At 37.5% G+C, this 14,034-nt stretch overlaps 3 protein-coding genes across 4 annotated transcripts; 1 reads left to right on the forward strand and 2 right to left on the reverse strand.

Annotated features, from left to right (window-relative positions):
• Positions 1–172: 172 nt before the first annotated feature.
• On the reverse strand, positions 173–2,809 carry LOC108851190 (heat shock 70 kDa protein 1-like). The gene is made up of 2 exons (XM_018624601.2): positions 2,528–2,809; positions 173–2,033 (listed from the first exon to the last, which is right to left on the reverse strand). The coding sequence occupies exons 1-2, from the start codon at positions 2,742–2,744 to the stop codon at positions 295–297; spliced, it is 1,956 nt and encodes a 651-aa protein (XP_018480103.2). The 5' UTR covers positions 2,745–2,809; the 3' UTR covers positions 173–294.
• A 3,406-nt stretch (positions 2,810–6,215) lies between these two features.
• On the forward strand, positions 6,216–8,084 carry LOC108855546 (myosin-binding protein 7). The gene is made up of 3 exons (XM_018629393.2): positions 6,216–7,651; positions 7,756–7,802; positions 7,867–8,084. The coding sequence occupies exons 1-3, from the start codon at positions 6,746–6,748 to the stop codon at positions 7,967–7,969; spliced, it is 1,056 nt and encodes a 351-aa protein (XP_018484895.1). The 5' UTR covers positions 6,216–6,745; the 3' UTR covers positions 7,970–8,084.
• A 1,115-nt stretch (positions 8,085–9,199) lies between these two features.
• LOC108855547 (uncharacterized) lies at positions 9,200–13,366 on the reverse strand. 2 transcript variants are annotated; one of them, XM_018629395.2, is made up of 15 exons: positions 13,200–13,366; positions 12,901–13,012; positions 12,753–12,826; positions 12,551–12,668; positions 12,393–12,451; positions 12,166–12,316; positions 11,889–12,079; positions 11,614–11,804; positions 11,426–11,524; positions 10,951–11,072; positions 10,325–10,426; positions 10,069–10,184; positions 9,893–9,980; positions 9,671–9,807; positions 9,200–9,580 (listed from the first exon to the last, which is right to left on the reverse strand). In XM_018629395.2, exons 2-15 carry the CDS (start codon positions 12,982–12,984, stop codon positions 9,358–9,360), a joined length of 1,755 nt encoding a protein of 584 aa, XP_018484897.1. In that variant the 5' UTR covers positions 12,985–13,012; positions 13,200–13,366; the 3' UTR covers positions 9,200–9,357. The 2 variants fall into 2 exon arrangements, with proteins under 2 accessions (XP_018484897.1, XP_018484896.1); XM_018629394.2 differs by having other exon boundaries at positions 12,166–12,319.
• Positions 13,367–14,034: the final 668 nt, after the last annotated feature.

The raw sequence follows: 14,034 nt of genomic DNA on the forward strand, positions 1-14,034 counted from the left end.
ACAATCAGTAGTGAGAAAACGTCCCCAGTAACATTTATTATGACGAGGCCCTCCAAAGTAAAAGTATAATTTGGGTACCATTAATCTTTATCTCACAAATTGTATTCATAAAACCAGTTTTGATTCAACAAAGAATCTTGGAACAACTTGTTTCAATTTCAACACATTAATATCGTTCAAGCTCGAAACTGCAACTTGATTGGAAATAAAGGAAAAAAAAAGGGTTCACAAGATAATAGTGCCATCACAAACAGTGAAATTCAGACCATCAAAGCTTAAAGAATGCACCAAAGCTTAATCGACTTCCTCGATCTTGGGGCCAGGACCTCCGGTAGAAGGAGGAGCTTCATCATCATCCATCCCAGCAGGGCCACTTGCATCACCACCAGCTCCTTGATACATCTTAGCTATGATGGGATTGCAGACACTCTCCAACTCTTTCATCTTGTCTTCAAACTCGTCAGCCTCAGCCGTCTGGTTCCCATCAAGCCACTGGATTGCCTCCTCAACCGAATCCTCAATCTTCTTCTTGTCTGCAGCAGGAAGCTTCTCGCCAATCTTCTCATCCCGGATCGTGTTTCTCATGTTGTAAGCATAGTTCTCGAGCGCGTTCTTGGCCTCAACCTTCTTCTTATGCTCCTCGTCCTCAGACTTGTACTTCTCAGCCTCTTGCACCATCTTCTCTATCTCGTCTTTAGACAAGCGACCCTTGTCGTTGGTGATGGTGATCTTGTTCTTCTGGCCAGTGGTCTTGTCCTCCGCAGAGACGTTGAGGATTCCATTTGCGTCTATGTCAAAGCAGACTGTGATCTGAGGGACACCACGGGGAGCAGGAGGGATGCCAGAGAGCTCGAATTTACCGAGGAGGTTGTTGTCTTTGGTTCTGGCTCTCTCACCTTCGTAGACTTGAATCAACACACCAGGCTGGTTGTCAGAGTAAGTGGAGAAGACCTGTTCCTTCTTGGTGGGGATCGTAGTGTTCCTCTGGATCAAGGTGGTCATGACTCCACCAGCGGTTTCGAGACCAAGAGAGAGAGGAGTCACGTCCAACAGAAGAAGGTCTTGCACCTTCTCGTTCCCTTCGCCGCTCAGAATAGCTCCTTGAACAGCTGCTCCGTAAGCAACAGCCTCGTCAGGGTTAATGGACTTGCAGAGCTCTTTGCCATTGAAGAAGTCTTGGAGAAGCTGTTGAACCTTGGGGATACGTGTAGAGCCACCGACGAGGACAACATCGTGGACTGTACTCTTGTCCATCTTAGCATCACGTAGACACTTCTCAACTGGCTCCATACACTTTCTGAAAAGATCCATGTTGAGCTCCTCGAACCTGGCGCGAGTGAGTGCAGAGTAGAAGTCAATCCCTTCAAAGAGAGAGTCAATCTCGATGGTGGTTTGAGCGGTGGAAGAGAGAGTCCTCTTTGCTCTCTCGCAGGCAGTTCTCAACCTCCTCAAAGCTCTCGGGTTACCGCTTATGTCCTTCTTGCTCTTCCTCTTAAACTCTTGGACAAAATGGTTCACCATTCTGTTGTCAAAGTCTTCACCACCAAGATGAGTGTCTCCAGCGGTAGCCTTCACCTCGAAGATACCTTCTTCGATAGTAAGAAGAGAAACATCAAAGGTACCACCACCGAGATCAAAGATCAAAACGTTCTTCTCTCCAACACTGGTGGCCTTCTTGTCAAGACCATAAGCAATGGCGGCCGCTGTCGGCTCGTTGATGATACGCATCACATTCAGACCAGCGATGACGCCAGCGTCCTTTGTGGCCTGACGCTGAGAGTCGTTGAAGTAAGCTGGAACAGTGACCACAGCGTTCTTGATGGTGACGCCAAGGTAAGCTTCGGCAATCTCACGCATCTTGATGAGAACCATGGAAGAGATCTCCTCTGCCGCGAACTGCTTCTCTTCTCCCTTGTAGGACACGACAATCATGGGTTTGTCCGCAGGGCCAGGGATGATCTTGAATGGCCATAGCTTCATGTCGCTTTGCACTGATGCGTCACTGAATCTCCTACCAATCAATCTCTTTGCATCTGTCACAATAAACAAAAACAGAGTTTAATCATAAAATCTTCCTATTAACCCTAAAAATCATAACTTTCATATTCAACTAAAGACCTTCTTATATTAACCCTAACAATCACAATCAACTAAAATCTTCCTATTAACCCTAAACATAAAAACTTTCGAGTTCAGCTAAGATCTTCCTATTAACCCTAAAGATCAAAACTTTCGAATTCAACTAAAAAGATCTTACTATTAACCCTAAAGATCAGAACTTTCGAATTCAGCTAAGATCTCACTATTAACCCTAAATATCAAAACTTTCGAATTCAATTAAGATCTCGCTATTAACCCTAAAGACTAAAACTTTCGATCTTCCTGTTAACCCTAAAGATCAGAACTTTCGAATTCAGCTAAGATCTCACTATTAACCCTAAAGATCAGAACTTTCGATCTTGCTGTACACCCTAAAGTCACAATTCAACTAAGATCTTAAAAACCCTAAAGAAGGGAACTTTGGTACCGAAGACAGTGTTGATGGGGTTCATGGCGACCTGGTTCTTGGCGGCATCACCAATCAACCTCTCGGAGTCGGTGAAGGCGACGTAAGAGGGAGTGGTTCTGTTGCCTTGATCATTAGCAATGATCTCAACGCGGTCGTGTTGCCATACTCCGACGCAAGAGTAGGTGGTGCCGAGATCGATTCCGATAGCTGGACCTTCTCCTTTACCGGCGGCCATTGTGTGTGTACAAGGCGGCGATGAGAGAGTGTGTGGTGTGGAGAGAGAGAGAGGGGGAGAGAGAGTAGTTTAGGTTTGAGTTTATATAAGCACGAGACTTGGGTGTTTCCGCTATGTATTAGGTTTTTTTTTAATACCGTTCGATGGATCCGACGGTTCTTAAGAGATATTATGCTTTTTTCTTTTCTCTTTTCTTTTTGAACGACTCTTTTACCAAATTTTGATAATTTTTTTTTTTTTTTTGCTACTTGGGGAAATTTCACGCCCAGGAACCCCTGAAAGTGGAGTCGAACCCCGGTGCCTTGGATACCACTTAGCCACTAGACTAAAGCTGACCCGGCTCCAAATTTTGATAAATAAACTGTGCAAAATAGAAAAAGTATCACAATTGGTGGAGCCTTGTTGCTTATGCTCGGAATGGGAAAAACATATCAAGCAGGTTATGTATAAGAATATCTAGCAGGTTATGTATTTGAACGTTGAAAGTAGATAACAAGTGATCCAAAATACTATACATGTTTAAATTAATTTATATAAATCTATATTGCTATTTTTATTATTAAAAATACATGTTTAAATTAATTTATATAAATCTATATTGCTATTTTTATTATTAAAAATATTTGTTTTTCACCTTCTTTTGTCAATGAAGTCATCATTCGGACAAAATCTTATCAAGGGATAATTGCAAGTCTTGTGTTGGGTTCACATAACTAGACTACCTTGATGTATTGTATAGGTATGTTTCTCTTTTTTTTTGGTCATCTGAACTTTTATACATCTGAACTTTTTCACTGCATTGATTCTTAAATTTGTCAAGGATCTGCATTGATTCATTAAATGTATTAGATTTATTAATAATTGTAATGTATAAACCGAGTGCATAAAATTATTGCAATGCTAAAATTATTAATGGAAAATCACTATCTTCATTAGTAGTGCATATGTAATCACATGAAATGTATCGCATGAATCCAAACTAAACTGTATTATATAAACCAAACCATACATCGTTTGGTTTTATACCAAAGATACACACAACCGTAAAATTAGCTCAACCAAAAGTTATTTTTTTTAATCGATTGAAGATATACGAAATCTTAAGCTGCTCACAAAATATTGCTAAAGTCTTAAGCAAAAAAAAAAATATTGCTAAGGTCAACTATTTTTTACCTTTAACTTAGCTCAACAACACCCTAATTCTTGGATATCACATTAAACTGTAAAAGAAAATATATAAAACTACAATAGATTTTTGTTATATGATCGTGTTGTTCAAAAACATATTTAACAAATATTTTGATCAAAAAGTGTGTAAAATATATACATTCAATAATATAGAATGATTTTTAAAAATATCAAAATTAATGAAAACACCCGCACCGGCGTGCGGGTCAGATGCTAGTTTATATTAAAACCAAGGAGGAATACAGATTGCGATACAAAGCCGGCAGATAAACGATACATCTAACGAACCAAAGCTAGGGAAAAATGGAAATACACTTTCCTAAGAGACAATTATCTAACCCAGGGAGATAAATTTGGCTGCAAACATCCCACGTAGCTTTGAAACACTAGTTCAAATTTCGTAAAGCCTTGCGTCCTTTTCTAACCTTCTAAGTTATCAGATTTTATGTGCTTTGTTCCTAGTGGAGTATGCTATTGTGATTCGAAACAGTTGAATAGACTTTGGTATAGAATCAGAGAAATTGAGTGTACTTTGTAAAATCTGATGTCTTGTAGTTATGCTTCCACTACTAGCTTTGGGTTATATTGGGCCAAGCTTTTAAGCCCGATACAAAAAATAAACCCAATAAAAACGAAATTGATAAGAAAAGGGAAGAACCGGCGTGCGATTTACGGCCCACAAACAATTGCAGTTTGAACCGGCCAACCATACTATTGTTGTCATAGCAATTACCATTATTCTCATTAGTGTGATGCTTGCACTCGTGGTGTTGTCAGTAACCATTGCTTTGGCATTTGGCAAAAAAAGTTGTGAGATGGCGATGTTTGTGTTTGGTGGTGAATGGTGATGATCATGGCTGTTGTGATAGCTGTCGTGGTGTTAGGTGGTGGATTCAAATTTTCATTTAATATTTTATGTCCTCAAACTTTATGCTATAGTCAGTACCAGGCCCGTTCCTCCCTTGAGGCAGGTAAAGCACAGGCTTTAGGCCACATATTTTGTAAAAAATATTTAGGCCACATATTAAAAACAATTTACAAGCCTTTTTCATTTTTTTGAATTGATATTAATATCAAAACTTGATCGCCAGTACTTTGTTCATTCCTTTTTACGAGTTTCCATGACAAACAAAAAAAAACTCTTCCCAGCATGATTTATAATTTTTTTTAATCATTTCTATATACACACATAATTTTGTCTTTGAGATAGAGAAGACAATGTTTTTCTTTGAAGGCCACATTTTTTCAAATGCTTTAAGCCACCTAATTGTTTGGGACGGCACTGGTCAGTACTGGCTATAGTATTAGTTTTTCAATTTTTAGTACTAACTACAAAGTACTGAAAACTCACCAGAATACATTAAATTCCAATTCCAATTCTTCTTCTTGTATTTATATTTTTCCTGTTTATTTTTATTTAATATCATTACTTACCTTTTAAACTTTTATTTATTTATTGTTAAATCACATGTTACAACAATCTCTAATAATTATAAATTTATATCATAACTAAAAGAGAGACACAAAATACTTGTGAACCAAACACTACTACCTATATAGTTAGGTATATCTCAAACCAACCTTATTTATGTAACGTTTTTTTCTTTCCGTCTGTTGCAGCCATATTTGGTAAAGAAAGAACAAAACAAAAACGAAAAAAAAACTGCAGTGATCTACTTAATTTTACTGAAATTTGATGATAAATCTTTTATTTTCTAGCTGCAAGTGTTTGATGATAAATTTATAAAAGAAAACGATAATGACCAACTTTGATTAAAATTTTGTGTTTATGATACTGCATAATTGGGATGAGACGAATCAGTTCAGTTGGTAAACATATTCACAATCGTATTCCTAAGTCAAATCTTCTTAAGGTATGATTCTAAATTCAAAGTCTGCTCATACAATTCTATATCCAGACGATGAATCAATATAGTAAGTAAACATTTTCTCAATCTGATCATAATTAAATCTTATCAAGATATGATTCTAAGTTCTAAATATAGCTCAATACAAATCAAAATCCAAACGATAAATCAGGAAAAAGATTTTAAAACATTTTTTTCTATCTGATCGTTCTTATGGTCTATGATTCTTCTAATTAGTTCTCACTATAGATTATTATCATGCAAATCTATAAAAGAACTTTCGGATATTTTTCTCCCCCACCATTTAGCTAATTTTCTCCCTAGTTCAGTTCAAAAAAAAAAAAACTTTTTTTCGTTACATTCCATTTAATTCAATGACACGACTCTTCTCTGTGGGCAGTTGGCACATAGCCCAAGAACTATGGAGAGAATTAAAGAAGACAAAATAAAAAACTTCCATATCTTCCAATATATTATTCTCTTTCTCTTTTTGTATTTTCCATTTTCTCTCTGTTTATAAACTTCTCTTTCTGCTTTTTATCCCTCCTCCTGAATATTTTCCTCTCTGTTTTTTTTTTTCCCGGGAAAGTTTCTCCTTTTTTTGTTTCTTTTTTCCCGGAAGGAGAGGTTTTGTGAATACCCATCTCGAGGTAAACAAGATTATATATATACCCATCTTGAAAAGATACATCCTTTTGGGTTTTTGGAATCACTCACCACTCATCTCCTCTGTTTTAGCTTTGCTGAAACTTTTTGGCAATTAGCTAACGGCAAAGTAGTTGTTTCAGGGCTTCTGACTCTTTAGTTTACATGTCTTGTGTAATTCAATAGGAGAATGAATCAAAAGGTTCATGCTTTCACTAGATTCTAAAGCTAGGGTTCTTCTTGGGAACCTACTTACTCTGTCTCTACATTAGCCTTTGAGATTGGGTTTGTGTCTAAGCCATGGAGTCTTCCCTTGATGCATGTTCTTCAGACCCTTTGACTAGAACGGTGAAAAGCGAGAACATGTTGTTGTTACTCGAGGATCTTTCTTCCCAAAGGAAGACGGTGAAAGATCTCCACTTGGAGCTCGAAGAGGAGAGAAACGCTGCTGCATCAGCAGCTAACGAGACAATGTCGATGATACTTAGGTTGCAGAGAGAAAAGGCTGAGATACAGATGGAAGCTAGGCAGTTCAAAGCGTTTGCTGAGGAGACAATGACGCATGAACAAGAAAAGGTAGCGGCTTTGGAGGAGCTGGTGTATGAGAAAGAGCTGGCTATCGAGGCCTTGTCTTATGAGGTCGAAGCTTACAAGGATATGCTGATGAGCTATGGGATAACAGAAGCAGAGATGAATGATCAGATAGACTCTAGCACGTGTGAATACCCGTGTGAATACACTTCTTTGAGATGTAGTGTGGATGATGAGAACCTGAGTGGACCAGATGGTGATGTTGAGGTTGTGGAGAAGGTGATGGTTGGTCAGTCTCCAAGATGGTCAGTAGACTCTCCTATGTCTAATAGTAATGATAGAGTTTATACTATCGACTCAGTTCATGAAGTGAAGATTGACGAGGAGCCTAGTAAGATGAGTAAGGGAACAGCGTTGAACGGTGATCACTGGAAGTCTCTGACTCAGCAAGGAGTTAACGAGACAGATAATGAGAAGCTATACACAAGGCTTCAAGCACTTGAGGCTGACAGGGAATCACTGAGACAGGTCATTGTATCGATGCGGACTGACCAAGCTCAGCTGGTGTTGCTGAAAGAGATCGCACAGCATTTATCAAAGGAAACTGTCACAAGGCGAAACCCGGTTAGCAAAATACCGTTTCTGAAAGCGTTCTCTGTAGGAACGGTCTTCAAGGTATAATAACAAATCATAATCTCTCTCACATTGCTTCATATTGGTTTCTGAAACTATGTGTAAGCCTCAGTTTTTGGTCTCTCTTTGTTCTTGTGGGGTTTCAGTGGATTGTGTCTTTCGTTTCTTGGAGAGAGAAAGGCAAACAAAACAAGTAAGTAGATTAATTAAGGAGTACATACACTGATGGGATTCAATTAACAAAAATTGCAATGCAGGTATGTGTACAATCTGTCAGCAAACAATATGGGGATGCTTATGGTTCTAGGCGAGGGATGTCCAACTAGAAGATGGAGTTGCATAACAAGTTCACAAGTCTAGAGACATCCATTAGTTTTCTCTCCTGTTATAGCTTAGTGCAAATTGATTGTACATTTTCTCTTTATTGCATGAAGACATCCAATCAAAACATGTATAGATGATTCTGATTCTTGTTGATTACTAAAGTTAATTGTAACATGTTTTTGGACAAAATCAAGATCATAACATAAACACATAAAGTAACTCTATTATGGCATGGATAAGATCAGTAGGAGGAGTGCTGAAGGTGTTTGCGGAATTTGATAAGATGTCTGGCTTGAAGATAAGCTTGGAGGAAGATTCTAAAGTGTAGAGAAAGAGCAAAGGTGTTTTACAGAAATAAAGTAAAGAATGGTAAGAGGAACGAAGTATGGTCTCCTCTTGGTCGCTCAACAGAGGATACATATTGATATGGGGGTATCTGTTGATGCAAGGTTGACGAATGCAGATACCACAAAAAGAGGAATCACAGAATTCTGATTCTAAACAGAGTAGAATTGGAGATTGAGAAGTTCAAAGAAATGAGGCAGCAGGGAGAAGAAGACATCTCTTTATGGAAGTGTGGCCTCTACCTGTGAAACTTGACAGATTATAAGAGAGAAGCATCAGGTCCAGGAATGGCACAAGGGGGTTTGGTTCAATCACTCAACTCCTATGAGAGATAGGCTGTCAACAGGGAGTCGCATGATGCACTGGAATATAGATGTGGATGCTTCATATATATTTTGCAAGGAGCCTTATGGAAAACATTGCCCATCTCTTTTTCGAGTGTCTTTCCTCGAAACAGATATGGGATAGTATGGCAAGAGTTCTTAAAGACACAAGTATACAGAGAGATCGACTGAGATAATGAGGCTTATTATTGATCAAATCTGAATAAGCTCCAGCTCTTCACAGTCAGATATATGTTCCAGGCGACAGTGCATAGTATCTAGAGGGAGAGAAATAGAAGAAGGCATGGTGAGAAAGAGTTTCCACCAACTCTCTTGGCCAGCATGCTTCATAAAACGTGAGAAACAAATTTTCCATTATACAAAGGAGGAAGGACAAAAAAAAAAGGAGGAAGAACAAAAGGTTTGAAGGAGGATTTGAGACTAGACAAACCTAAATGGAGCTTGAAGTTCAGTGACAAGGAAGAAGATAGATTGTTTTTTGGAAATTTTGTATAGAAAGCTATAAGAAGAGAAGCGCACAGATGTAAAAAGTTTTTTTGAATTAATCTAACATTCAATTTAGAAAGAAAAAAAAGAATAATATCAAACGGTTTCTCATACATTGCATCAAATACGTTTCAGGATATGTTCAGCCAAATTGCAAACTAAAAATAAACATTAGGTTTGATAATTTGACTTTGGGGTCAATACATATATGATGAGAACCTGGACTGAGGATTCAAAGCAAATACAGATCTAAGAGGGAGACAGTGAAACAGTGTAAGAGTTGTTGCAATACTTGAAGCTCTTTACATGACCTGATCGAAGCTGAGGGCAGATCACTGTTCCGGGAATATCAGACGCAGCATCGTTTGTTTCTCCTGTGCCTTCAGTGACTGGAGGAGACTCAGGCTGAGCCTTATCTGGGATTTGTGGTAGACCCATGTTTAAGCTAACCGAGGTTGGCTCGGTCACAAAGCTGAATTCAATTCACAGAAAACGTTAGAGCATATCCTAACAAAGACTTTAGTTGTTCATTTGGAAGAGAAAGGAAAAAGCATCAACGAACCTGGCTTCAAAGTTTTGTCCATTAGCAACCACGTGTGCACAAATATTGCTAATAATCCACGGCGGGATGCATTCACCCTTAGTCTCGACTATATAGCAACTTGTACATTCTGCTGTTACCATCTCCTTGCAGTCGATCTGGAGATGAAAGCAAAAAGTATATTTAAAATGTCTAGAGAAATTACAGATTACATAGCAAAGCGCAAATAGTAAGAAAATATACCTTAGGAGAAGAGATTGCAGCATTCAGAAATGGGACAGGTGAATATAATACAGGAACGTCTGCGGTGAGAAGAAAACTCAAAGAAGACCTACGCATGATTGAGAAACAGTGGGTACATTATAAATCGCTAAGATGTGTCCGATATGTAACTTCTTTTCCAAAAAAAAAGTATTCACCTATAATTTAGCAGAAGATCATACAATCCATGTACGCTCTCATTTCCGTCAAAAGCCAAGAAAGATTCTGGAGTATTATCTATGTTTGAGACGGAACGCAAACGACGAGTCTGCATCTGTTATCAGGAGAGGTCAGAAAAATATGCCAATACGATCCCATTTACAATAGCAGGTGTTTCACATTGTTCATAACTGCGGAATATTTCATCTACACAGAAATATAGTTCCTAAACAAAATAACTGAAGGTGCACAAACCTGGCCAAGGTTATGATTCTCTATCTCTGAAAGTTCGGCAAGATCTTCAACACTGGTCTCATCCATTTTAATTTTGCAAAGAGGCATAGAGTAGCATATGTCCTGTGAAAAACATATTCAGATCATATTAGTATAGCATAGCACTGATGACCGCACAAGGTTTGTATAATAGATACGAAAAAAGACAATGGATAATCTAATAGTTCTCTCTTGGTGTTTTAATTATAGATTAAACATACTGTACTCCACCGTTGATGTAAGAGCCTAAAACGTTCAAGGTCTTTCTAATGAGGTTCAACTGAGCAGTGGTGACCTCAGAGCAACATCGGTGACATGTTTTCAAGTTTATCATGTGTAAACCGACAAATAACATCAAAATGCTGCAAAACTCACAAACTATTCCTACTAAGAGCAAATATATGTGCAACAACAGGTAAAGCTTTACTTAAATTTCATTAAAGTCCTATCAAAGAAGCAGTCAATAAGGACTTGTACAGATACCAAAACAAAAAAGAAACAAAACAGATAAGGATGCTGCAGCCTAGTTTGAAAGCCTTAAGGAAAGCCAAACAGAAACAACTTGCATAAAACTAAATATAGCAAAAGGCTTAAGGAGTATTTCTTACAAGGTCTTTAAGCATGGCTCTCAATCTTCTAGTTGACTGAGTGATATAGGCATTGCATGAGCGTTTGACACTTCCTGACTCACAGCTTCCAGTGAACATTACCACAAACTGTGAAGTACAAACTACAATCCAAATAATTCACAACTAAATTTAGGTTCATTTCCATAGTATGGCATACATATCATTTACAATAAAGAGAGATGGAACATGAGAAAGAAGCTCTGCATCAAATTCACATTTTAATAATTCTAAAGGTGTACGTGACTTGATACATCTTTGCCGAGAAGGAAAAGTAACAGCAAGGTGTAGCCAAGTTTTTCAAAAGGAAAGTGCAAGTGGAAATATAGCATAGAATGCATCTGTGTGAAAATATGTAAGCACAACAAGATTCCAGTTCCATTGACGATATCATCATTAAACTAGTGTTATACCCGCAAATAAGCAGATCCAAATCAGGCACATACGACGGGCTTACCATAAAATATTTTGCAGACATTCTTCCGAAAGTTAAAATACAGACTTCGAAAAGCATCTTCCCATGCCAATTGTCGCTGTTGTAGGAAATCACCTTCACCTAAAACAACAAAAATGAAGATCTCTTTATAAAATTTACAAGGAAGATGACTGAAAGAAGGCATAGCTCTTGAACTCTCATTAACAAACCTCTGCCTGGTCCAGATTTTATATATGCTGAAATCATAGAAGGTGGCAAGGTAGACTGGGGGTAAACCCATGAGTGCAGTGACATGGAATTTAACACCTGGTTAACCACATCTGATCCAGAAACACTACTGTTGTCTTGGTTTAACTGTGGCATACCATTGTAGGTGCTACTCATGATTGACCTATGTAACCTAGAACAACAATAGAATGGAAAATAACAAACTGATTCAAACTTAATATTTCATGCACTTTATATCAGAAATGGCTTAACTAACCAATTTAACGGAGAGGAGGAAACAAGTCGGACATAAGTCTTCACGGAAAGATCCAGAGGAATCTCTCGCCCAGGAACGTGAAATTCAGGCACGAATATTCCACGTAATGAAGCAGTATCAGATTTGTCACTTGTGTCACCAGGATAAACCGGCAATGGTCCACAACTGGCAAGTCCTTTCAGTGCTTTGCTCTGTTGAAGGACAACATTAGATTTACAAAGACCATATATATATATAAGCCTTCCCAAACTATCAAAAACTACAAAGTGAAGCATACCATATCAATATTTGGCAAGCGGGATAACGCTTCACCCCTTACTGAAAGTTCCGTGACACTACGGAACATGCTCTGGCCGCATCTCTCATTCGCTTGACGAGCTTCGGTGTTAGTATCATCAGAAACTCCAGTAGAAGCACTATTGTCCTCACTGCTAAAGACATTAAAGCATTAACATAAGCTAAAGCACACAGTAAATCAGCTTACTCCAAACAGAAAGTGCCTACCGAGTAAGTTGTTGTCTTTTGATGGCAACAACATTTGAGAGTAAAGACACACCATTTTCCTGTTTGTAAAGAACAAATGAAATCATAAATCATCTTTTCACCGAAGTTTTCGAACAAAAAAACTAAAAGAAACGAAGAATGGAGAGAGGTGGTGAAACCTTAGAGTTTTCTTTGCCAGAAGGCAACCAAAGCCGAGACTTTTTGACAGGATACAGCTCATTCATACGCGTCTCAATGTACTTTGGATTCTTAAGCACATTATTCCCCTTCTCAGTACTAAAAATATCCAAAGATAAATCATCTAGTAAGAAGACAAGTTGAATCATTTTGAAAAAGCATAAAATGATAACTTCTCTTTACCTTTTGCAAGGACGCAATGCATCAAAAGACTCTTTAGCTTGGTCCACAAAACAGGTCCGCTTCAATTGTTCTCCCTGTATTGGCGAGAAATGATTAAAAATGGAACAAATCTTTAAAAAGATAAACAACAAAGGAAGCAAAACCATACTCTTAGTTCAGCGGGGGTCTTCCTCTTAGCTTTGGACACTCCATTCAATTGAAGAGAAGCACCAGGAGCAACCACTTTCGCCATTTCCAGAATCTGATTGATCTTTTATAACCTACTCAAAATTAGATCAGTAAGTAAATCACAGAGTCATCATCACGAACCCTAACTTATTCATCACAATCAGATCAGTACGAACCCTAAATTGAAAAGACTATAAACCCTAGAAGCTATTATTGAATAGTACCGATTGAAAAAAGAAAAAAAATGAATAGGAGATATAGGATGAGAAACAGACTCACCACGCTCGATGATTAATGTCTTTGCGATGTAGCAAACATCGAAACCCAGCGGCGAGGGCGATAGAGATAATCGATGTTCGAGGCTCGTGGTGGTGTGAGTGAGTCTCCACGGTGAGGATGGGCTTTTAGGTTTTTCTTTATTCTTTTTTTTTTTTAAAGTTTTGGGGGAAAGTGAGTGAAGTTGGAGGGAAGAGGAAGGCGCGTGAAAATTTGGAAACCCTTTTTTGAAATTATTTGGTCCGAAATATTTTGGGGGTTCCCTCCTGTTGACAATTGACTTAACGCCGTTAACGGAAGACGGTAAGCTACTGTTATCACCGTGAATAGTTTGGATTTCGGTTTATAAGATATCGAAGAAACGAATATTCGGTTTGGTTTAATGCGGTTTAGGTTGAAAATCCAGGTTTAATGTTGTAATCAGTTTGTTTTTAGAAAAATAGATGAAATTAAATCCCTATATGTCTTAAAAAGAATACTGTACAAAGATTTGAAATATAATTTTCAAAAAGTAAATTCTCCAAAATAGATTATTTTTGAGTTTCCGTCGCAAACCAAAATATTTTATTTATTATGAGAAAAGATCTTTATATTCTAGATATATAAATATAAATAAAAAAAAATATTTTTTTAAAAGTAAATTTACAATTTAAAATTATATGTTTTCAAATTCGAATTTTTTATAATTTTTTCAAATTTTCTTTTTAAAATTCAAAAATATTTTTTGAGATATTTTTACACCTTTCATTTTCAAATTTTAATATTTTTATTTTATTAAATTTTTAGACCTCAATTTATATTTACATCTTTAATGAAACATTTTGGTCATATATTTATG

Source organism: Raphanus sativus, chromosome 4 (genome assembly GCF_000801105.2).
Source record: "Raphanus sativus cultivar WK10039 chromosome 4, ASM80110v3, whole genome shotgun sequence".
In the NCBI taxonomy this organism is placed as follows: Eukaryota; Viridiplantae; Streptophyta; class Magnoliopsida; order Brassicales; family Brassicaceae; genus Raphanus; species Raphanus sativus.

Bases quoted from the DNA above. Each gene is read 5' to 3' on its own strand.
- LOC108851190 (XM_018624601.2), bottom strand. From the start codon at position 2,744: ATGGCCGCCGGTAAAGGAGAAGGTCCAGCTATCGGAATCGATCTCGGC. The intron at 2,034-2,527 runs GTACCAAAGTTC...TTATTGTGACAG, and splicing joins CCCCATCAACACTGTCTTCG to ATGCAAAGAGATTGATTGGT.
- LOC108855547 (XM_018629394.2), bottom strand. From the start codon at position 12,984: ATGGCGAAAGTGGTTGCTCCTGGTGCTTCTCTTCAATTGAATGGAGTG. The intron at 11,805-11,888 runs GTTAGTTAAGCC...TTGTTGTTCTAG, and splicing joins TCCTCCTCTCCGTTAAATTG to GTTACATAGGTCAATCATGA. The intron at 10,185-10,324 runs GTTTGTGCACCT...TCCTGATAACAG, and splicing joins AGAATCATAACCTTGGCCAG to ATGCAGACTCGTCGTTTGCG.
- LOC108855546 (XM_018629393.2), top strand. From the start codon at position 6,746: ATGGAGTCTTCCCTTGATGCATGTTCTTCAGACCCTTTGACTAGAACG. The intron at 7,652-7,755 runs GTATAATAACAA...GTGGGGTTTCAG, and splicing joins CTGTAGGAACGGTCTTCAAG to TGGATTGTGTCTTTCGTTTC. The intron at 7,803-7,866 runs GTAAGTAGATTA...ATTGCAATGCAG, and splicing joins GAGAAAGGCAAACAAAACAA to GTATGTGTACAATCTGTCAG.